The sequence below is a fragment of the Staurois parvus genome, unplaced genomic scaffold (genome assembly GCF_062004578.1).
Source record: "Staurois parvus isolate SC_StPar_1 unplaced genomic scaffold, SC_StPar_1.0 ptg000827l, whole genome shotgun sequence".
NCBI classification, from domain to species: Eukaryota; Metazoa; Chordata; class Amphibia; order Anura; family Ranidae; genus Staurois; species Staurois parvus.
In genome coordinates this window covers 1,501,788-1,527,013 of record NW_028318623.1, presented here as the reverse complement: position 1 = coordinate 1,527,013, position 25,226 = coordinate 1,501,788, and the positions used below count along the sequence as shown (strand labels likewise).

Sequence of the window (25,226 nt, the reverse complement as noted above, 5' to 3'; positions counted from 1 at the left end):
GGGTAAATAATTTTATGGTTGGGGGTCACCACAACATGAGGAACTGTATTAAAGGGTCACGACATTAGGAAGGTTGAGAACCACTGATTTAGGAGAACATTTCAAAAGTGGTTTTCAATGGAAAGAAAAGCAAAACACCCATGATCGACAACACAGCAAGGACACACAAATATGATTTTTAGTTTTGCGTGGGTTTGGATGCAGTTTAGTCCATTATTGCCTATTAATCTGTCGTTGAACCCTGTTGTCTGATTATGAACTCTAGAAACCTTAGCCAATTTCGTGCTAAATTGTTACCGGTGTAGGACTAGTATGTCCTTTGTTTTAAAGTATGGAGGAATAGAACATATATTATGTGACTGTTAAGAATACTACCATACATGCAAAGATATTCATAGTTTTCTTCTGTGTTTATTTCTAGCTTGGTCTATGGAAGCTCAAGAGGCTCCCACCCAGAAACAGACATTTTGCACAGACAGGCGTATGCAACGCCGCACCCTCTGCAGGGCTATGCTACCAACCACCATCCAGCAGGTAAGTTACCCACACTTTAAGACCTTTTTATGTTTTTTAAATTTACTTATTTTTAGCTGAAAAGGGATAGAACTGCTTTCCCGTCAACTGTCAAAATGTGATCATTATTACGCAAAGTTTTAAACGTGAATCTGTTTGTTTCAAAACTTGCTGAAATTGTCCACTAAAAATTTATTTGTGTAGATGGAGCAGGGGCGGACTGACCATTTGGAAACTCAGGCACTGCCCGAGGGCCCGGGGTCAGTAGGGGGCCCCATGAGGTGCCCCTGGTACCTTTTTCATAGGCTTTTTGAGTTTGGGCAAGGACACAGGGGCCCCATGATCCCCTATTGCCCGGGGAGTTGTCAGTCCGCCCCTGAGATGGAGGCATTATCCATCATGCTTTGGCTACTGAAGTGTATGTAAAACCAAAACTTTTTTTTTATTTTGTACATAGGGAATGATCAGAAGTGGTTCTAAAGTCTGAAGGTTTTAAAGTAGTTGTAAACCTTTTTTTTAAAATATTAAACATATATTTACCTGCTCTGTGCAATGGTTTGGCACAGTGCAGTCCCAATCTTCCTCTTCTCAAGTCCCCTGCCATTGGCTCCCGCTGCTGTCAATCAAATCCTGTGATGAGGAAGCAAGGGGGCGGGGGCCAAGCTGCAGTGTCTGTGTCTTTGGATGCAGACAGGGCGGCTCAGGATCAAGCCTGTGTGAGTATGCTTTCTAAGGGGGAACTTGACAGAGAGGGCAAGCCTGGAACATTGGAAGAGGACCCCAGAAGAGGAGGGCTGGGGCTGCCAGTCTTGCACAGAGCAGGTAAGTAGAACATGTTTTTTTTTTATTTTATTTTATTTTTTTAAACTTAAGGTTTTCAACCACTTGAATGTATCATCGAGACATCTCATCTGCACATTCAAGATGCATCTAATGGAAACATCAAAAGTTTGATTATATCTAGAAAATTTGGAAAGGGGCAGGTAACATACCTGCTTTATTATTATTATTATTATTATTATACAGGATTTATGGCGCCAACAGTTTGCTCAGCGCTTTACAATATAACGGGAGACAATACAGCAACAATAGAGTTCAATACAAGAGGGATAGGAGGGCCCTGATCCTTGGAGCTTACAATATAGCTTTAAACAGAGAAAAGATCTTTAAGCCAGTGTTTTGGGGGAGGGGGGTGAAGATTACAACCGAACCGGATATCGTATGTACTCTCCAGCGCCTCAGGATATGCACAGCCAAATGGGAAGCCAAGGGTACCAGGACAGCGACAACCAAAGGAAATGTTCCAGGGGTGCAGCCCTCCTCAGACGGGGAAATCAGCCACTGGATAGAGAGAAAATAGGTGGCGCACACACCTAGTGCATTATCCAAGGTTTATTGTAGGAATGAAATAATAAAAACATACTCACAGACGAAGCATGTATCTAAAAAGCGTAGAAAAATGACAATGGCCACAACAGCGGGTAAGGTGTTCTCACTGTCAGTGCGGTCAAATTGCTGACGCGTTTCGGGGACATCATGCATGGAAAGAAAGAGCCTCGCTGTTGGGACATCAACAGCGAGGCTCTTTCTTTCCATACATCATGCATCAGCATCAGAGGTTGGTCATCAGCTCTGGGGAAGAGGATTCGTCCCCGAAACGCGTCAGCCATTTGACCGCACTGACAGTGAGAACACCTTGCCCGCCGTTGTGGCCATTGTCATTTTTCGATGCTTTTTAGATACATACTTTGTCTGTGAGTATGTTTTTATTATTTCATTCCTACAATAAACCTTGGGTGAAGATTACACCCTGGGATTGGACAGTTGGTATAGAAAAGAATCACCCCCTTTAACATAATCATATTTTGTTGCTTTGCAGCCTAAAACGAAGACCGCTTTTGTTTTATCCAGCTTTATAACATCCAAGTGAAAGATATAAAAATATAAAAAAAATCAAAAATAGAATCAAGAAGTGGGAAAAGGATCACCCCCCTCCTAAAAATGACTTGTAAACTCAATCAGGTGTAGCCAATCACCTTTTCATCTGTCACACAAAGCCATTTGACTTTCAACTGTGATCAGCTGTGGTCATTTTGATTAGTTCAGCATGAAAAGAGCTTTCCTGGAGCATTTCAGTCGCGGTAGTGCAACTGAAGCAAAGAATCAACTTTGGCTGGCAAGGCACTGTCAGAAGATCTCCGGGATAATGTTGTGGACAGGTACAAGTTGGGAGATGGATACAAAAAAAAAATCCTGAGGCTTTATCAATGCCTAAAAGTACAAAGAAGTCAAATACTAAGAAGTGGAAGGTATTTGGTACAACACAGACCCTTCCTGGATTAGGACGTCGCTCCAAACTGGGTGCAAGAGCCAGGAGGGAACTGGTCAGAGAGGCGACCAAGAGGCCTACAGCAACTCTGAAGCAGTTGCAGGAATTGATGCCAAGAGTGGTCATTGTGTGTATGTGACAATATCACAAAATCTCCACAAATGTTGCTTGTATGGGAGGGGTGCAAGAAAAAAGCCGCTTCTCAAAAAAGGCCATATGCAGTCACCACTGAACTTTGCCAAAACGCACCTTGAATATTCTGAGGCCACATGGGAAAAGGTGTTCTGGTCAGATGAGACTAAAATTTGAATGATTTGGCCTCAACACTAAGTGGTATGTCTGGAAGAAATCCAATCCAGCACAACAACATAATACCTCCATTCCTACAGAAAAGCATGGAGGGGGGAATATCCTGTTATTGGGGTGGGTTCTCTCCAGCAGGGACTGGAGTACTTGTCCGGATAGAAGCAAAAATGGATGGGGCAAAATGCCATCAAATTCTTCAGGATCTGCTACCCTCTGCCAGAAAGTTGTCAATGAGAAGAAGGTTTACCCTCCAACATGACAACAACCCGAAGCACACAGCAAAAATCACCATACAGTGGTTGAAGGCAAAAAAGGTGAATGTCCTTGCATGGCCTAGTCAGAGCCCAGACTTGCACGCTCTTGAAAATCTGTGGAATGACTTGAAGACTGCAGTCCACAAATGGTCACCATCAAATTTAACTGACCTCCAGCAGTTCTGCAAAGAAGAGCGGGCAAATATTACAAAATCTAGATGTGCAAAGTTAGTAGAGACATCCCAGCAGACTAATGGCTGGAACTAAAGCTAAAGGTGGTTCAACAAAATACTGACACTTGGGGCTGATCCTTTTTCCAACTCCGTGATTCTGTTTTTGAATCTTTTTTTTTTCTGGCATATTGGTGTTCTATCTTTTACTTACATGAGCTGGATAAAACAAAAACTGTGTCTGTCTTCATGTCAGGCTGCAAAGGAACAAAATGTGATTGTTTTAAAGGGGGTTATTCTTTTCTATACTCACTGTATTTCCTTTATTGGGACTCCCGAAAAGTTTTAGAAGCCGATGGGCGATTTGAATGCAACTCATCTTACCGAGGAGGAAGTGTTGCATTGATGTGTTTAGGATGGTTTGCTTTGGTGCTGTATATATGAAGTAGTGTTTTTCTGCTTGATAGAGATCTGAGTATAAAGAATGGTGCATTGCATCACAGCCTGGTGTTTTTCTGTGATTTGCAGTGAATTTATCTCCGTGCTCCTCACTGTGTTCCATCTGGGATCTGTTAACACTTTATCAGGTGACCTGACAACACAGTATGGAGTGATGAATTTGTGTCTTCAAATTTTGTTTTGTTGTAGGAAAACATATGTGTAAATAGAAGTCTGTGCCCTCAAATACTGGGTAAGGCTTGGTTCATGCGTTTTTTTTCTCTGCAGTCGCATTTGATTGTGCACAGCATGGGTCCCTGCACCTTTCAGAAAGCGCGGTCCGCAGGGGAACTGCAGAGTGCACCACTGCCGTTTCCAATGCGTGGGGGTGACATTAGGATTAATGGTACCAACATGCATCTCCTAAACGGCATTGCACTTTGGGTGCAGAAAGGCATGCAATTACACACCTTTTCCAATAAAGAGCTTCCTGCAAAGACTTGAAAACTCACCTGTTCTATTGCTCATGTCATTGATCTCTGTAGTAATCAAGAAAAGCTGGCGGCTGAAGTTTCTTCAGGATCCATTAATTCTGGGATCCAACACTTCTGGGATCGGACACTTTTATGGTCTCCCCCGCTGCATGCTATGGTTTATTCTGCCATTCCCTATGTTGCTGCAAGACACTAGTGGTGTAGGGAGAAGCGGATCGAACCATTGAAGGCAGCGGGGGGGAACCAGGATTTTGACACTGCTGGAAGTGTCGGATTCTACAGGATCTTCACTATACACTTTGCAGGTGCATTTACTTTCTTTTGTAAATATAATATGGTAAAGCATCACTTTGTAAAAAATAGTCAGTTGCAAGAAAAAAAAAAAAGCCTTTTTGCTTGCACATGATTGGATGATGGAAAACTGTACCACCTTTACTAAGCTCTGAGGAAAAAGGGTGCAATGGTATAGGGAGAAGTGGATCGAACCATTGAGAGCAGCAAGGGGGGACCAGGATTTTGACACTGCTGGAAGTGTCGGATTCTACAGGATCTTCAGCCAACTTTGCTGTAGAGTTTAGCAGCACAAGATGCACCCAGCGTATTCACTGGGGTTGATTTGCTAACGGCAAGAGGACTGTACACTTTGCAGGTGCATTTACTTTCTTTAGTAAATATAATGTGGTAAAGCGTCACTTTGTAACAAAAAATAGTCAGTTGCAAGAAAAAAAAAGCCTTTTTGCTTGCACATGATTGGATGATGGAAAACTTTACCACCTTTACTAAGCTCTGAGGAAAAAGGGTGCAATGGTATAGGGAGAAGCGGATCGAACCATTGAGAGCAGCAAGGGGGGACCAGGATTTTGACACTACTGGTAGTGTCAGATTCTACAGGATCTTCAGCCAACCGCTTCTTTTCATTGCTGTAGAGTTTAGCAGCACAAGATGCACCTAGCGTACTCACTGGGGTTGATTTGCTAAAGGCAAGAGGACTGTACACTTTGCAGGTGCACTTACTTTCCTTAGTAAATATAATGTGGTAAAGCGTCACTTTGAATAAAAAACAGTCAGTTGCAAGGGAAAAAAAAAAGCGTTTTTGCTTGCACATGATTGGATGATGGAAAACTTTACCACCTTTACTAAGCTCTGAGGAAAGAGGGTGCAACAGCGCTTGCAAAGTGCAGTCTTAGTTGCCTGTAGTAAATTAACCCCATTGTGTTTTTTTTCGCCAAGCCTTTTATTGTATGATTTAAAGTGGTTGTAAAGGCTCAAGGTTTTTTTCCTTCATGCATATATATGAAGTACTTTAGAAATCGCTCTGCAGCAAATCGCATATGTTGAGACAATGACATTCACGATCATTAGATGCGATTTCAGGTGCGATTTGCAAATTGAAATGGTATGACCAGACACTTAATGTGGCTTTTCTGACATGTTGCATGGTCCTCTGCACCCAAGTGAATAAGCCCAAGGGCGACTTTGATTTTTAGAAGGAGGTCCTGACATTTGTACCTCTCATGTTTATCCAGCGACAGGTTTATTTTAGGACTATTTTTAACCTTTGGGTATCAAGCCTACCCCTAGCATTGGTGGTCAGACACTATAGCGGTCTTCTGTGTTCTTCACCCCTTAGCAGCCCTCGTTCCCATAAGGCAAGCAGGCCAACCCCTTCTCAGTTGCCCTCTGGTTTTATACACAATACTGTAGGGCCTGGCAACCACTCGGGGGCAGGTGCGAACTGAGCACAGAAAACGGGTACTTGCGGTTGGCAGACAGGCAGTGTCATCCAGTGACAGTCCGGGTTCAGCACAGGTAGCGTTCAGAGAGTAGTCGGGGTCCAGTCCGTGGTCAAAAGGTAGGATGAGTTCTGAGCGTAGTCAATATCCAATCCATGGTCGTCAGCAAGGGAATCCAAACTAGCTGGCAGGGTAGGGCTAAGATGAAGGTCAAGGCACGGGAACAAGGCAGGGAAACAGGGAGCTTAAAGCATGTGTTACAGACACTATCACAATCATGAGACTTAAAACGGGTTTGAATATCACCCAGAGGCTTTACCTACATCAATTACCCTGAAGGTGGATAGTCCGGCAGGGAGGGTGCAGCTCAGCCAAACCTGGATCCTGGATTCTGGAATGGGACCAGCAGCTGTCATGGAACAGGAGCCTTACATGCTCCTGGCTTTGAGTATGATTCAGTGCATCTTTACTGATCTCTACCCTAGAAATACCACACTGTCCTTCTGTCTGCTTCTATTTAGACTGTGAAAACTGAATAAGGAGGTCAAGGAACTCCTTATTCAGCCAAACTTTGAACATGTTTCTTACTCCAGTGAACCGTGGGCCAGGTCATTCCCACCCGCAGGCCAGGTCATTCCCACCCGCAGACCAGGTCATTCCCACCCGCAGACCAGGTCATTCCCACCCGCAGGCCAGGTCATTCCCACCCGCAGACCAGGTCATTCCCACCCGCAGGCCAGGTCATTCCCACCCGCAGGCCAGGTCATTCCCACCCGCAGACCAGGTCATTCCCACCCGCAGGCCAGGTCATTCCCACCCGCAGGCCAGGTCATTCCCACCCGCAGGCCAGGTCATTCCCACCCGCAGACCAGGTCATTCCCACCCGCAGACCAGGTCATTCCCACCCGCAGGCCAGGTCATTCCCACCCGCAGACCAGGTCATTCCCACCCGCAGGCCAGGTCATTCCCACCCGCAGGCCAGGTCATTCCCACCCGCAGACCAGGTCATTCCCACCCGCAGGCCAGGTCATTCCCACCCGCAGGCCAGGTCATTCCCACCCGCAGACCAGGTCATTCCCACCCGCAGGCCAGGTCATTCCCACCCGCAGGCCAGGTCATTCCCACGTGTAGGCCAGGTCATTCCCACGCGTAGGCCAGGTCATTCCCACCCTCAGGCCAGGTCATTCCCACCCTGTAGACCTCCTCTTGCTTATGTGAGCTGCGGGCTGTGAATGATCCAGCTTGAAGCTCACTGGTGTAAAACAAGAGCACGAGTTTGAAGTTCGGCTAAAGAGTAGGTTGGAGGAAGCCCAAAGTCTTTGCTAATGTTCATCCTTGACACTCTTATTTTTACAGTATGCAATACATAATGAAGGGGGGGGGGGATTCAATAAAGCTGCTGCACCACTTTTCTGGTTTTAATCCAACTTCTTAATGCATTATGGCAAATTCATGAAGCACCTGCAACACTTTTTGTTCTGACAGCGCCTCCTGCAACAAATTCAGGTACGGGTGGTTCTAAAATACGCCACTTTGACATTGTATAGCAATGAATGCACCAAATTCAAAGTAAAATACAAACCGTTTGTATTTTATGAAAGTTAAGCTACTTATGACCAACTCTCTTGGCATATTAGCGCAGATACATTATTCAAAAGTGTCTGGAATTCATTCTAAAACGTGGCGCAGCATGCACTATACAGGTACGTGAATTTGGCGCATGCTAGAGTGCTTTTGGCATGCTTAGGAGACACCTTCGCAGAATCTGCACCAGTCTTTATGGATTACAGGGAATATCAGTTTGCAGTGCCAGATTGCCAAAGGGCCTGCGACAGCAGTGGAAAATAATATTGATTTGATCTTGAAAGAAAATTACAATGAAGCTTTCTTAAAAGATAGAAAAAAATAAATCAACTCAGAGTTGAAAACATTCCATTAAAGACTCTAGAGCACAGGTGTCAAACGCAAGGCCCATGGGCCGAATTCGGCCCTCCAGGCCATTTCATATGGCCCTTGCATCTCTCCTGCAGGTACCCCCTTGTCTCCGACCCCACCTTTTCTCAGCAGTCGGCAGTAGAGAGGAGAATGGAACTCTTCTGCCAATCCTGCACCTCGCAGTGCAAAGATTTTGACAGGCTGGTGGCAGCAGGGTTGGACATTGTACCTGTGCCTCCTGGCTGCCCAAAAATGAGTGTGCATGAGGCCTTACAGTACAAGCTAGGCTAAACGGCACTGTGTAGTGTCCATTATGAGGGACATTTCTGATGCCAGGTCTCCAATAGTATAATTTTACCTTTTTTTTTTTCACGGTTTACTTTTAGTGAAAGAAATTGTATAGTAAAACATAGACTTTCCAAATAACTTGTGTTTGTGTTATGTTTTGTGTCTTCTATTGCCATTTGTTTTTCTTCTTGCTGCGTTTTTTCTTTTTCTTTTTTTTTCATACAGATATCTTGAAATCATTAAATTTTATCCTTTCTTTAGGATTGTCGGGGTTGTTTGAAACTGGCCTCCACCATGCCAGCAGCGCCACCCCAGACGCATCGGTGATGAATCTGATCTCTGCCCTCGAATCTCGAGCTCCCCAACCTGGTCCCTCTGCCTCCTCCCTTCTCTCTCAGTTCCGCACACCCTCATGGCAAACAGGTATGGCCTACAACGTAGTCTGAAAATTTTTCGTTGAACAGGACTTTTTTGTTTTTTTTTAGGAACTGTTCTGACAAATGTGTTTAAAAAGTAGTGCTGAGGATGTACCTTCCCTAAACCAATGTCTATAATATATAAATCTCACACTAATGATGTTTGTTACTATGTTTGAATATGTTTAGTTGGCTCCACTGTCTTTCTCATCAATTTAAATTGGAAAATATTGGAAGGAAATTTGAGCTATTTGTGGAATAATGGAGCAATCAAAAAAAGTACAACTGTGTGTGTATGTATGTGTGTATGTATGTATATATGTGTGTGTGTGTGTGTGTGTGTGTGTGTGTGTGTGTGTGTGTATATATATGTGTGTATATATATACGTGTGTGTGTATACAGTCAGGTCCATAAATATTGGGACATCGACATAATTCTAACATTTTTGGCTCTATACACCACCACAATGGATTTGAAATGAAACGAACAAGATGTGCTTTAACTGCAGACTGTCAGCTTTAATTTGAGGGTATTTACATCCAAATCAGGTGAACGGTGTAGGAATTACAACAGTTTGCATATGTGCCTCCCACTTATTAAGGGACCAAAAGTAATGGGACAGAATAATAATCATAAATCAAACTTTCAATTTTAATACTTGGTTGCAAATCCTTTGCAGTCAATTACAGCCTGAAGTCTGGAACGCATAGACATCACCAGACGCTGGGTTTCATCCCTGGTGATGCTCTGCCAGGTCTCTACTGCAACTGTCTTCAGTTCCTGCTTGTTCTTGGGGCATTTTCCCTTCAGTTTTGTCTTCAGCAAGTGAAATGCATGCTCAATCGGATTCAGGTCAGGTGATTGACTTGGCCATTGCATAACATTCCACTTCTTTCCCTGAAAAAACTCTTTGGTTGCTTTTGCAGTCTGCTTTGGGTCATTTTCCATCTGCACTGTGAAGCGGCGTCCAATGAGTTGTGAAGCATTTGGCTGAATATGAGCAGATAATATTGCCCGAAACACTTCAGAATTCATCCGGCTGCTTTTGTCAGCAGTCACATCATCAATAAATACAAGAGAAGCAGTTCCATTGGCAGCCATACATGCCCACGCCATGACACTACCACCACCATGCTTCACTGATGAGGTGGTATGCTTAGGATCATGAGCAGTTCCTTTCCTTCTCCATACTCTTCTCTTCCCATCACTCTGGTACAAGTTGATCTTGGTCTCATCTGTCCATAGGATGTTGTTCCAGAACTGTGAAGGCTTTTTTACATGTCGTTTGGCAAACTCTAATCTGGCCTTCCTGTTTTTGAGGCTCACCAATGGTTTCCATCTTGTGGTGAACCCTCTGTATTCACTCTGGTGAAGTCTTCTCTTGATTGTTGACTTTGACACACATACACCTACCTGCTGGAGAGTGTTCTTGATCTGGCCAACTGTTGTGAAGGGTGTTTTCTTCACCAGGGAAAGAATTCTTCGCTCATCCACCACAGTTGTTTTCTGTGGTCTTCCGGGTCTTTTGGTGTTGCTGAGCTCACCGGTGCGTTCCTTCTTTTTAAGACTGTTCCAAACAGTTGTTTTGGCCACGCCTAATGTTTTTGCTATCTCTCTGCTGGGTTTGTTTTGTTTTTTCAGCCTAATGATGGCTTGCTTCACTGATAGTGACAGGTCTTTGGATCTCATCTTGAGAGTTGACAGCAACAGATTCCAAATGCAAATAGCACACTTGAAATGAACTCTGGACCTTTTATCTGCTCATTGTGATTGGTATAATGAGGAAATAACACACACCTGGCCATAGAACAGCTGAGAAGCCAATTGTCCCATTACTTTTGGTCCCTTAAGAAGTGGGAGGCACATATGCAAACTGTTGTAATTCCTACACCGTTCACCTGATTTGGATGTAAATACCCTCAAATTAAAGCTGACAGTCTGCAGTTAAAGCACATCTTGTTCATTTCATTTCAAATCCATTGTGGTGGTGTATAGAGCCAAAAATGTTAGAATTGTGTCAATGTCCCAATATTTATGGACCTGACTGTATATGTGTGTGTGTGTGTGTATGTATATATATGTATGTGTGTGTGTGTGTGTATGTATGTATATATATGAATGTATGTGTGTGTATTTTTTATTATTGATATATAGATATTATAAATTTTCACTGTGGAAGTCTACAATTTTCAACCAACTTTTCTCACCAAAAATTTAATTTTCAATACAGTGGAAGGAAGTAAATCTAATTTTTATTGATATTTGTGTCCTTATTGGGGAGATCCCCTTTCTATCCCAGTGATACCGCCACACTAGACAAAGGGAAAAGTTGTCACTGAGGCAGGAAGGCATGGACAGTGTAAATTTGAATGAGGTTCTAACCCTTCTCCTTTGTCACGAAAAATAATTTTCTTGCTAGCTGTGTCCTTGATAGTTAAATGAGTTTTCCATCACTTTCCCATTGGCGCCCTGTCACTATAATAGGAAGTGAATGCTATTCTCCTCAATAGGGACACAAATAGCAATCAAAACCAAATACTTCCCCACACTAATCGAGACTGAAAAAAAAAAAAGGTTAGTTGAAGTTGGCTTTGAGGGGCTCATGTGCACAGGGACTGTTTGAAGCAAATATCAGAGCATTGCCAATCAAATGCATGTTGTGCGATGCTCTGCATGGCCTTATGCTTCTCTGTTTTGCTTCCCAAAGCCCATTTACATGAATACATTAGATAGAAATGATTGTTCAGCACAGCACCAACAGAAAATTTCAAACATCTGATCAATGAAAATAATTTGATCAAGCATTGGATGAAAAAAATCAATGTATGTTTGTCCAACACAAGGAGGTGCTTATCATATCCCAAGATGAATAATATTCTGCATACTGCAGATTTTCTTCTTGCGATCCTAATAAAGCTTCTTGAATAGTTTCTTTTTTACGGAAAGCTGACTATATTCTTTATATGAAGTCTGAATTCCTTGTGTAAAATCTCAAGTTCTTTGCAGGTTTTTAGCATGTCGTTTGTATTTTCGCTACAAGTCATTAGTTGCATTCCCCTTGCAGTCATAGATTTGAGAGACTGTACTTTGATGCATTTGGTTTTTTTTCTACTATATTGATTCAGTTTCTCTCTGTATTTTATTCTAGCCATGCATACCCCTGCTCCTGCAGAACTCTTTATATCTGGAGCCATTCCAGGATCCGGTACATTTCCATCATCCTCTGCCCTTTCGGCTTACCAGCACCCAGCATCGTTTAGTGGTAGAAGCTTCCCTGTAACATCCTCATTAACTCTTCAAGACGCCACCTTCAGCCCTACTTCTAATGGACTCCTCTCTCCTCATGATCCACTTCTACATATAAAGTCATCACAGTCCTCTGTTCCATCTTCCCTAAGTTTCGATCGGCTTGGCAGCACGGTATTGGGCACTGGATTACCATCTCAGAGTTCTGCCTATCGTAGTGCCCAAGAATCAGCTTCACGTCACCTTCCTTCCCAGTTCAACCTACTGTCCTCTTCTCTCGGACCTTCTGAACAAACATCCCAGCTCTACAATGCCTCTGTATTCTCAAGCTCCCCAGCCTCTTCAATTGAAAGAGCAATGCCTAGACAAGATAGCGTTATTAAGCACTACCAGCGGCCCTCCAGTGCACAGTCCCAGCTTCCCTCAGCTGCAGCTGCTGCCCATTCCCTGCAGCACTATCTAAGCTGTGGTGGCAGTTACCAGCAAATGCAGCACCGTTCTAGCTTGTCCTGCAGCCCATTAGGGGACCAGTCACCTGTCAGCAGCGAGGGTTCACAGCAGAAAAACTCACAAGCACGCCAAGAACAGTCTCAAAGCTACAGACCAATAATACAGTCCCCAGGTTATTCAACATCTTCCTCTTCCAACAAGTCTAAAAGCTACTCAGCATCTAGGCAGACTCCTCGATCCACTGCCACTCCAAAGTGCCAAAGCATTGCCACCACTGGACAGACACACAACTACTCCTCCTCCACTCCAAAGCCCAGCTCTGTTATTTCTAGCCAGTCTCAGGCCTACTCCCCTGGACAGCCACAGAATCTTTTATCCATGTCCCAGTCACAAAGCTATTCTGTAACTCAGTCACAGAACCTTTCAGCTGTTACTCAGTCACAGGGCTTTACATCTAGCCAAGCCCAAGATCTGACCAGCGGAAGCAAATCTCAAAGCTTTACGACTAGTCAGTCTCAAGGGTTGCAGACTTGTGTGAGCCAGAATCAAACCTACTCACCAGAGCATTTGCAGGGGCTGTCATCAGTAGGCCAGATTCCAAATTACAGTGTACAAACGGATTCTCATGTTTCTGCCAGCCAGGCACCTAGTTATGTTCCTGCTCATTCACAAGGCTTACCAACTGCTAGTCCTTCCCTAAGTTACAGCACTGGCCATTCGCCAGCTATGTCCAGTCATGCTCAGTCTATTGGTTATTCTTCAGTCAGCCATGCCCAAAATTTATCAGATTCAAGTCCCTCTCAAATAATCCGACCTCTCCAGTCTCCTACATCAAGTCGCTCTCAAAGTGTAGCTTCTCCTGGTCAATCTCAGAAATATTTGACTTCAGTACTTTCACCATCTTTCATGCAGGCTTCCCATTCGCAAAGTTATCAAAATTCCCAGTCCACCTTAGAAAGAACACCATCCTACAGCAAACCAAAATCTGATTCTGATCTTCTTTCCACCGAAAGGACAGACGATGAAGACTTTCTTATTCAGCACCTATTACAGTCACAAAGTCCACCTCGAGTCTCCTCTGAAAGCTTAGTTGAGTGTGAGGAAAGGTCCAGTAAATCAATGGGCTATGAAATGAGTAAAACCGAGGAGAGGTATCACCTGCAAAGTGTTATAAGGACTAATTCCAACTTGGACAACCAAGGGTTAGAGCTGTCTCTTCAGAGCTTAAAAGACAAGAAAAAAGCTGATCGCCATAAAGAATATGCCAACACAAGGTCGACTCCGGAATCTTTGGGAACGTCTGTTGTACATTATAGTCACCAGACTGGTCCCATGGATTCATACACTCAGGACATGAAAAAGTCAGTAGACCATCTGCCACACATGGACACCTCAAGTAAAGACATGTACTCTCATTCAAACTTGCAAAAGACTCCGGAGCATGCCTCGCAGGCTCACAGAATGGTTGCTGAAAGTCAGTCAATGGAGACTCACAGCATGCTTCAAAGCCAGCAAGGCACTCCAATGATGATGGATAACTCCCCGGATCTGCCACTTTCTCTTACCCACCAGCCGACCACTCAGCAACCACAGCTCTTGCAGTCCGTTCTCACCCATACCCAGAGTCAGTTGCAGGCACACCAGAGAAAAGTACAGACCCCCATGGATGTTCACCTTTTGGAACCACAAAGGATCCAAGCTGAAGCACAATCTCCACAGTTACAGATGCAACTGCAGTCTCAGGCTTTGGAGGCCCACTTACAGTCCCAGCAAATGCAAGCTCATGTACGCTCACAATCTTTGGAGGTACACTCTCGTTCTCAGTCAATAGAGGCACAGCTGATGGATTCCCACCCATTGCAAACAGACCAGCAATCTCCTCAGCTACAGGCACAACTTCAATCAGAGCGCATGCAAGCAGAGATGCAGCCAGAAAGAATGCAGGCCTCACTACAAAATGAAGCAATGGAGGTGCTTCCCCAGAGCGATGCCATGCAAGCACTATCGCGGCCCCAAGAAATCCAGGACTTTCTGGAACCTGATTTGAACTTGGAGACACATTTGGGCCAAACTGGACCCGTGCAAGCTCAACCGCACCTCTTGTCTGATGCAGGAGATCCCCTGCGATTAGATGGCGAGTCCTCCCAACAGGTGCCTCAAGCTCAGATGGAGCCCAAGGACCAGTTTGATAGTCCAAGTCCTCAAGGTTCAAAGCAGAGGTTTGTTCCTTTGACATCTATTTGCTTTCCTGACTCTCTCTTGCAAGATGAGGAGAGAAGCTTTTTTCCAGGAATGGAAGATATGTTCTGTCCACAACCTTGTGGAAATGATGAGTTTCCGAAAGCAAGTTGTGCCGATGATGGTTCTCAGAGCATGGACAGGAATGAGGCCATGAAAAACAGTTATGAGATGATGCAGTCTAGCCAAGGCTATTCAGGTTACTGCACCTCTGAAAGTAATGACAATCAACAGAATGTTCACTTGGGGCTTGATTCTGTATCTGTAAAACACGAACTACCATCAACTGTCAACACAGAACAGTTGGGTCTAATTCAGTCTGGTCATAGCCAGCAGTCTTCAGAAATGAAGCCTGGCCTGACATCGCCCATCTTTTGTTCTTCCAAACCCAAAAAACTACTCAAGACATCATCATTCCACCTGCTGAAGAAGAGGGAACCATCTTTTCAGCCTCCGAAGAAAAACTATGCCCAAGAGTATGAGTTTGAAGATGATGAAGACAAGGAGGATGTACCTGCAGATATTAGGTTAAATAGCCGTAGACTACCTGATCTTCTCCCAGATCTTATTTCTAGCTGCCGTACTCGTCCTAACATTAGTCCTATGGGAGATATTGACTTTTGTCCACCAAATAACATGGATGGTCCAAAGAGACGAGGCCGGAAACCAACTAAACCGAAAAGAGAAGGTCCTCCAAGACCCAGGGGAAGACCAAGAATCAGGCCTCTCGTAGAACCACATGTGCTGGGGCATGATGGTATTAGAAGGCCCAGAGGAAGAGGTAGGGGGAGAGGAAGGAGACTGACAGATGAGGGAAGAGCGAGCATGCCAATGGAGCCACTGAAACCACTAAAGGTACCTGTAATGTTATTTCACAAACTAGAAGGGTGAAAGAAGAGTAGTTAAAGTGGAGTTCCAGAAAAAAAAATTTTTTAAATCTTACGTTTGTTTTAGGTCCTTATAAGTGGTTTTAGGGATGGGAAAATTAAAAAAAATAGTTCGCTTGAGTCATAAATACATTTTAAGGAGCCAAGGACCATTAAATATATCATTTTTATGCACATTGGCTTTCTGGCCCATGGGATTTGCTCATCAATGAGTATCATGAAGGACTCCATTTTTAATGCGAATCTCAGGTTTTTTTGAACTACAGTACTACCTTCTGACTAAATCTGGTAGAACCCTAAACTATAATGCTTATCATTGGGAACCACTCCAATGGCTCCAGTCCCCCAAGAGAATTTGGAGAGTTACATTAACCTTTAAGTTAGTACAGGGAGGGACCTGATTTAGATAGGCGTTTTCTGTTTTTCTGGAAAACCCACTTTAATCCTTTTAGGTAAAAAATAGGTATCTTAAAAAATAGATCACTAAATAGTTTTGTGTTATTTATATCTAATTTAAAGTACAAGCTGGCCATAGTTTCCAAGGATCTAGAAAGCTCAATGTGTACATTTTATCTCCTTGGTCAGATCAAGCTGCAAGTGCCAAAAGGGAATGACGCTTTGCAGATGGATCAAGCAGAGATGCTCCCTCCTCCCCAGGAGAACACTTTGGACAACAGCCAGACTCGGGAGAAGATCAAACAGAAGATCAAAGAAGTAGAGGAAAAGCAACCAGAAATAAAGTCAGGCTTCATGGCCTCTTTTTTAGACTTCCTGAAGTCGGGCAAAAGGCAGCAACTACCTACAGCCAACACCAGCCCATCGAAGAACCGGCCACCTTCTGCCCAGCAGGCCTCACAGGCTTCTTTTGGGATGGCGTCCCAGATGCTTTCTGGAACCTTGGACTCTACAGAGAGTGATAGTCTAGTTATGAGCTGTACCAGCCCCTGCAAAAGGCTGGATGATGAACTGAAAAGAAATTTGGAGACATTGCCTTCCTTCTCTTCAGATGAGGAGGACTCTGTCAGCAAAAATCAAGATTTGCAGAAAAGCATCTCTTCCGCTATATCTGCCCTGTATGATCCCACTGACCGCAAGGAGCCAGAAAATACAGGTTAGTACATTCCTTTAAGCAGAGCTACAGTATATGTAAAAAGCTAAATACACTTTTGAATTGCACATGTGAACTTTTTTGGTGCCAAACAATTTGTGATTCTGTTTAGCTATTTGATTATTCACTCATTCCCGTAGACAGTGTAGCTGATTGCCTAATTCCACTATTCTTCTTTGTGGTTAAAGCAATAAACCTTGGTCAGGGACATGGTCTATTCTTTGATTTAGTAGTGAAAGCAGCAGCACACTGATGAAGTCATCATCCTGCTCTCTTCCTCTACTATCAGCAAGATTTTGGTTTCAGATTGACATCACTGTTCAGGCCAGACTAGCATTTAATTCTGTCCATTTTTATCAGTTCCATTCCTGCTGTGGAGGGGTTTACACATAACGACAGACTGGGCTGCTTCTGATATGTTTAACGATTTTCTAATAATTATATTTTTGGTTTAGTGATTTGTTTTCTGGGTTTTTTTTTAAGAGTTTTCAGATATTTTACTTTTTTATTGTAATAATTTTTCATTTTCCAAAAAAAAAAAAATGTCCAAGACAAAAACATTTCACAAAGCGTGAATCCCTTTGTTTCATTCCCCATGGAGCAATTAATTTTGTCTAGAAAGAAAGCCTGGATTGTGTAGTAAAAGTGATACTTCTTTAAGTTAGTGCTGATTCATAATTGGATAATTCTGGGTACGCCAAGTGCCTTTCCTTGGTTTTTCAAAGAGTCGAGAACCAGGGTGGATTTGATTTAAATCACACTGATTTAAATCACTAGTCAGTAAGGCTTGATATAAATTCTAGTTTTCTACATAAAGACTAATTCTTGCTGGTATAACTTTAATATGCAAGTAAATGAAGATTTTTAGAATAACAACTTTTCATATTATTTTTTTATCCCCAGTTTAATAGGTTAATCATTCATATTTGGACAACTTTTCTGTTGTACTTAGGAAGGAGAAAAATAATCATTACCTTAATAATAACAATTTAAATAGATTTATTCAACTGAAACAACAACATTCCAGCATATGTGATTTGCTTAAACATCCATGTTTGTTAACTAATTTGGCTAAACAAAATCTATATATTTTAAGAAACGTAGACTGTCAGCCCCTTCCTCCTCACACTTAGTTTCACTTTCTTCTTGTGCAGATCTATTCCACTCCAAACAATCAGAAAAATATTGTTTCTATTCTATTCACTGAACTTCTTGAAACTTAGCACTGAAGGGGTTGATTCTGTATTCATAGGTTTGTAGAAGTTAGGATGAAGGTCTTTTTCTTAACTCTGTTCATGTTATAACATTTTTGCTGTGAAGAAGAGGCATGTGATCTCCGCTGAGTCAAATTCAGTTTTGAGAACTGCAAAAGTAAACCGAGCATCTGTGATAATATCTTGTAGGCAGAGAAACTGCCCAATAATCTTACAAAAACCTCTGGAAGAGCATGACATTGTGAATGGATTCATGGAATTTATTTACCAAAAAAATTAAACATATACAGCCTTATTCTACATAATTAAAAAACGAATCTTTATTTCATGATGGAATAACCTTTGGATGATAATATATTTTCCTCAAAAAGCATTTTATTCAAAAAAATTCGATTTAAATAAAAAAAATCTGATTTTTTTAATTTTTTTTTTAAAAAATCATTGATTTTTATCCACCCTGTCGAGAACTGAAGTACAAAAGTTTATCCATGAAGGTAGCTTTAGTGTTTTTAAATTAAAATTAAATGCGTTAACCCTTCATAAAGATAGGCTATGTGTACCTTGCATTCTTTACATACTGGCACATATATATTTATATTAACACAAGGAAGGCTGGCTTCTCAATAGTTTTCCTTTTATCTTAAGCACCCGCCATAGTTGAGGAGAAGGTGTCTAGCCCTGTGCCTTCTGAGCCTTCATCACAGCCGGAGCTACCAGTGGCGGTCTCCCCACCATCTCCTCAAGAGGCTCCTGCTCCTCCACCACCAGAAGAACCCCCTTCCCAGTCATCCCCTGAACAGGAGGAACCAGAAGATTCCAGACCCCTACATCTGGCCAAAAAACAGGAGACGGCTGCTATTTGCGGGGAGACTGACGATGAAGATGTTGAGAGCAGCGGAGAGGGTATCTTCCGGGAGAGAGATGAGTTTGTCATTAGAGTGGAAGACATCCAGGCTTTAAAGGTATACAATTTTTTCAGCAATGCCTTTGTTTTGCTTTAAAATAGTTATAAAGCCAAATTATCCCGCATGGAAGAAAAATATATTTTAAATATATTTTCTTCCATATGGGATGCTATATATATATTTCCCAACAGGGGGGATTGACCATTTGGAAACTCGGGCACTGCCCGAGGACCTGGGGTCAGTAGGGGCCCCATGAGATGCCCCAGGTACCTTTTTCATAGGTTTTTTTGAGTTTGGGCAAGGACACAGGGGCCCCATGATACCTTATTGCCCGGGGGCCCCATTAGCTGTCAGTCCATCCGTTTTCCAATAGCTAAATGTGCACCTTTAAATAATCCATCTGTGTAATTACGAAGAAATGTTGCTTTATTTAATTTTTTTGCATCTTTTTTGCACCCTGAAAGATGCAGGTCATGTGATCGCTTTACCTAGCCCTGCACTGAGCTAGGTAAAGCGATCACATGACCGGCATCTTTTAGGGTGCAAAAAAGACGCAGGTGGACGCAGCCGCATTGATGGGCCTGCGCGTCAAATTTGGAAGTGATGTTTGCCGCCAAACATCAGCATTTCCAAGGTAAACAAATGCAAGCACATACCTGACGGTAAACATAATTTCTGCAAATGATGTACATGCCCATTGATGTGTATGCGCCCCCCTGCAGGTCCATGATGCCCTGAGCTAGGAAAAGCAATTGTGTCCTACAGGACTGGGGAAGTCGCTGTCAATTAAGAAAGAATGCATGGGGGGAGGGGGCCTACACACTGACCACAGCAAATACGGGCAGGCTGTGTATTTGCACACCCTGTCCATGTTTAAGAATAGGATGACATGAGATGCAAACTAGCCACGCTAGCACAGATTGGCTTCCATGCTTAGCATGGTCAGTAATAAACCAGGAGTTGGGGAACTGGCAGGATCAACCAGAAAATATAGAAAAAGTACAAGAACAAATAATATCCAAATCACATCACGTTAGATTTATTAAATTTTATTGTTTAACTTTTTACAAACACTTTTAAGAAACCTGTTAATCTCATGTGCCAAGAATCTGATGATGAAAATGCCTAAATCCAGCAGTTGCAAGGAATTGGCAATACAACAGGAACTAGGGTACTGTATCACTTTTTTTTTATTATAAGAAAATAACATTTTAGGATATTTAAAAGTATACTTAAAATACATTTTTGCTATTTTTTTTTTCCTTTCTTTATTTAAAATCGTTATTAATTAAAATCCTTTTAAGTTTTCCAGAAATACAGCAAGAAGTTGGGGTAAAGTAAAAGAAAAAGCTAACAATAAGCCAGTACCATTGGCTTACATAAAAAAAAGAGGTACATTGTAAAGTATCTAAAAAATACTAGGTAGTGTCTCAATAGGTCCATCAGAACAGGATACTTTATCACTTTATTTTTTATTATAAGAGAATAACATTTTAGGATATTTAAAAGGATACTTGAAATACATTTTTGCATTTTTTTTCCTTTCTTTATTTAAAATCGATATTAATAAAATCCTTTTAAGTTTTCCAGAAATACAGCAAGAAGTTGGGGTAAAGTAAAAGAAAAAGCTAACAATAAGCCAGTACCATTGGCTTACATAAAAAAGAGCTACATTGTAAAGTAGATAAAAAATACTAGGTAGTGTCTCAATAGGTCCATCAGAACAAAAAATATACAGAATAGGGGGGGGGGGTGATCGACCTAGGAGTCTAGGGTATATGACACAATGGGGTTTTAAACATAAACAAGGTGGCCTTTTATGCCAATGGACTCCAAGGGACATGGCAAAAAAAGGAGAACTTGGCCGGGAAGTGAGGGAGGTGTGAGTGAAGGAGGGAGGGAGAGAAGAAGAAAAAACAAAAATCTGTGAAATGGTGGGTCTGGGGTGCCGTGACCTGCCAGGTGTCCCTCCAGCACCCCCTTTTTATTTATTTTTTAAAAATACTGACTTTATGGTAGCCATTCACTGGACATAATGGATATAGATCAGGGGTGGACTGACCATTTGGAAACTCGGGCACTGCCCGAAGGCCCGGGGTCAGTAGGGGGCCCCATGAAATGCCCCTGGTACCTTTTTTATAGGCTTTTTTGAGTTTGGGCAAGGACACAGGGGCCCCATGATCCCCTATTGCCCGAGGGCCCCATGAGTTGTCAGTCCGCCCCTGATATGGAGAGTATTCCAACAATGCAAATGTAACATCTGCCGACTCACTAATTACTTTGTAGTCTTAGTGAGGAAGCCATGATTTTCAACTTTTCCCTTGTCTCCACAGCTCGCTCTCCAGACGGGTCGCGAGCCCCCTCCAATCTGGCGGGTTCAAAAAGCGCTACTGCAGAAATTCACCCCAGAGATCAAAGACGGGCAACGCCAGTTTTGTGCCACCAGCAATGTAAGTAACTCAGGAGGTTTATATTTTGCAACAAAGATGTAACCTATGCAGTAGGATAAAACCTTTCCTTCAAAAAGGTGTGAAAAGTTGTTTCAAAGTGGTTGTAAAGGAATTTTTTTTTATAACACATATGTACTTACCTGCTTGTGCAATAGAATTGAACAGAGTGGCCCTGATCCTCCTTTTCTCGGGGCCGACGCTCCTGGCTCCTCCTCCCCTACTGGTGCCCCCAATTCCCATGTGCAGGCCCACTCCCGAGTCCCGCTGCTGCATCCATTGACACAGACAGTGGGACTCAGCCCTGCCGCTCACTGCCTCGTCACTAGAGTTGATTGACCTGCCCAGTGAGGAGGAACAAAGCCAGGAGAGCTGCAGCTCTCATGCACAGCACTGGATTGCAATAGAGGTCAGGTAAGTATAAAGGGGGGCTGGGGGGCATTCTTTTACACAGAAGATTTTTTTTTTTTACCTTAATGCATAGAATGCATTAAGGGAGAAAAACCTTGAGACTTTAGAACCACTTTAAAGCAGACCTAGTCTAAAAGTTCAGGTTGAGTTTTAACCCGGGTTCACATATATGCGGTGCGGTATATCGCATGTGATTCGCACCGCATTCCTGTGCAAATCACATGCGATTTGTGTGCGGTTGGAGCCTTACATTTTGTATGGCTCTAATCGCACTGCACCTGCACCAAAAATGTGCAGGACATTTTTTTTAGGTCCGCACTAGAATCGGATCACATGGGTGTTCACACCTTTGTGATCCGATTCTGCACATCGCACCGCGTTTTGAGGGCCAATTTCGGGTGTTGTTAACTCAACATACACACCCGCAGCGGTTCGCTTGAACAGGGTGAGATTCTGATGCAGTGCGCAATTCGCACAGAATTCCGGACCGCGTCAGTGTGAACCCAGGCTTAGTGATTTTTTTTTTTCTTGTTCAATAACTTTTATTAGGTTTCAAAGTAGAAAGTACAGGGACAGTACAGAAGGAGGAAGGAAGGAGCTACAATGTTGGCATTAGTTATGCGTTTGGCTCGGTTCGCACTGCTGCAACCCCAAAGTCGTGCGACTTTGCATTGCGACTTGATGCAACTTCAGTGCAACTTTCAGGCAATTTTGATCCATACCAACCATAAAAGGAGAGCAATATAAACATGTTCATGAAATGACAAGTGTTTGGAACATTAACAGCAATTGTCAACAAGGGCACAATAGTGTGCATGGATAAACTGTACTGATGGTAAGTTGGAGTATAGAGAACGCTCTGAAATCAGAAGGCCTATGAGAATGCTCATGTAGCTCATGTAGTTAAGAAGGGAGAGTGGTAGAAGGCAGGAGGAGTAGGAAAGAAGCAAAAGTGAAAAGAAACGTGGAAATAAAGGTGCGAAAAGGAAAGGAAGGAGTCTGCTGGGGGAGTGTGGGCTGGCGGGAGCAGGGGCGGACTGACCATTTGCAAATTCGGGCACTGCCTGGGGTCAGTAGGGGGCCCCATGAGATGCCCTTGGTACCTTTTTCATAGGCTTTTTTGAGTTTGGGCAAGGACACAGGGGCCCCATGATCCCCTATTGCCCGGGGGCCCCATGAGTTGTCAGTCCACCCCTGGGCGGGAGTTAGTGTTTTTAGATGTTAAGTGACTATTAAGGTTCAATAAGCAATGATCAAAGGACAATGGGAGGAATCTCTTGATCCAGGGGTCCCAAATTTTATGGAATTTGGGTGCAGTGTTTTAGAGATTTTTTTTTTCTTTTTTTTTAATCTGCTGCAGGGACGTTACTTGCTTGAATGGCGAGTGTCTCATGTGCTGGTGGCTGCTCTTCTTTCTTCCCCTACTGCTATGCTCTTCTGGTGCTGTAGGGGTTAATACAAGCTGCTTCACTGCTGACAGGCACTTACTAAGAGTGCTGCCCATGCCCACCCGTTCTGCCCCCCTGCTCTATTCATACAAGCTGTACTCTCATTTCCTGCAATGAAAAGCACTCTAGAATTGGAGGATGGACTGATAAATGAGAGGTCCGGCTCCTCCATTCATAAAGCTCTTTTCATTATCACACACAGTCCTAAGTGTTACTCTGCAACATAGTCAAAAATAGTTAAAAAAAAAAAATATGTGTGTATGTATATGTATGTATATATATATACTGTATATATATATAATATTATACAGGATTTATATATTATTATTATACAGGATTTATGGCGCCAACAGTTTGCTCAGCGCTTTACAATATAAAAGGAGGCAATACAGCAACAATACAGTTCAGTACAAGAGGGTTAGGAGGGCCTGATCCTTGGAGCTTACAATCTAAGAGGGAGGGGCTGGTGGTACAAAAGGTAATAACTGTGGGGGATGGAGTGGTAGGAGAAATAGAAGATTCCGTTATTAGCTGAAGGCAGGATAGGCTTCCCCTGAAGAGAGAGGTTTTCAGAGATCGCCTAAAAGTGGGCAGAGTAGGTGATAGTCTGATAGATTGAGGTAGAGAGTTCCAGAGGATGGGGGAGGCTCTGGAGAAGTCCTGGAGATGAGCTTGGGAGGAGGAGACAAGGGAGCTAGAGAGCAGGAGGTCGTGCGCGGAGCAGAGAGCACGGTCTGGGTGATATTTGGAGACAAGATTGGTAATGTCATTTGGGGCAGAGTTATAAATGGCTTTATATGTGATTGTTAATGTTTTGAATTGTATCCGTTAGGCAATGGTAAGCCAGTGGAGGGATTGGCAGAGAGGGGTGGAGGACATTGAGTGGAGACCAGTGGAGGGATTGGCAGAGAGGGGTGGAGGACACTGAGTGGAGGCCAGTGGAGGGACTGGCAGAGAGGGATGGAGGACACTGAGTGGAGGCCAGTGGAGGGATTGGCAGAGAGGGGAGGACACTGAGTGGAGGCTAGTGGAGGGATTGGCAGAGAGGAGAGGAGGACACTGAGTGGCGGCTAGTGGAGGGATTGGCAGAGAGGAGAGGAGGACACTGAGTGGCGGCCAGTGGAGGGATTGGCAGAGAGGGGTGGAGGACACTGAGTGGAGGCCAGTGGAGGGATTGGCAGAGAGGGAAGGAGGACACTGAGTGGCGGCCAGTGGAGGGATTGGCAGAGAGGGGTGGCAGATACAGAACGGTTAGTAAGGTGGATGGGTCTGGCAGCAGTATTCATGACAGACTGAAGAGGGGATAGCCTGCGATTAGGTCACCCAATGAGGATGGAGTTAAAATAGTCAAGGCGAGAGTTAACCAGGGAGTGAATACGTTGCTTAGTAGTTTCAGAGGTTAAGAATGGGCATATCTTGGAGATGTTGCAGAGGTGAAGTCTATACATAAAAATATATAAAAAAGAGAGAGAGAGAACACACGTACACAGCTAGACTAAAATTGTGATTTAAAAAAAAAAAACAGATTCCCAGCACTCCTTGGGCAGCCTTTTGCCTTCTAGCCCTGGGAGGTTAATGTCATCAAACGTTCCCCTCCCCCCTACTCTGTCAATCTCTCCTCCTCAGCTTCATAGGAATCATCCCCTGACCCCCTCTGGTCAAATTTCTTTTTCTGGATGTTTTCAGTAATGAAATTAATAAATAATCCGACAGGAAGGAGTTAGAATGTTGAATAAGGCTCAGTTCACGCCGCTGCAATCCCAAAGTCGTGCGACTTCCAGTGTGACTTTGCATTGCAACTTCAATGCAACTTTGATGTTTTGCGACTTTGGCAGATCATACCAATACAGAGTGTGACACATATTATTGAACTTGCAAAACGTCAAAGAAACGACTTGATTGCGACTCTTGCGATTTTACCTTTGCAGTCTATGGCACTCATGTCGCAAGGAAGATGCAGAAAAGTAGTTTAGTAGTTTTGTTGCTGCGACAGTC

General features: G+C 43.3%; 1 protein-coding gene across 1 annotated transcript in view; it reads left to right on the top strand.

Annotated features, from left to right (window-relative positions):
* Positions 1-25,226, top strand: part of PRR12 (proline rich 12) — a 179,517-nt gene that overhangs the window by 129,362 nt on the left and 24,929 nt on the right. Inside the window, exons 2-7 of the mRNA XM_089655172.1 lie at positions 422-534; positions 8,722-8,883; positions 12,026-15,666; positions 16,284-16,809; positions 18,666-18,982; positions 21,259-21,375. Of these exons, the coding sequence (XP_089511298.1) occupies positions 422-534; positions 8,722-8,883; positions 12,026-15,666; positions 16,284-16,809; positions 18,666-18,982; positions 21,259-21,375 (4,876 nt within the window). The remainder of the gene's footprint in view (positions 1-421; positions 535-8,721; positions 8,884-12,025; positions 15,667-16,283; positions 16,810-18,665; positions 18,983-21,258; positions 21,376-25,226) is intronic.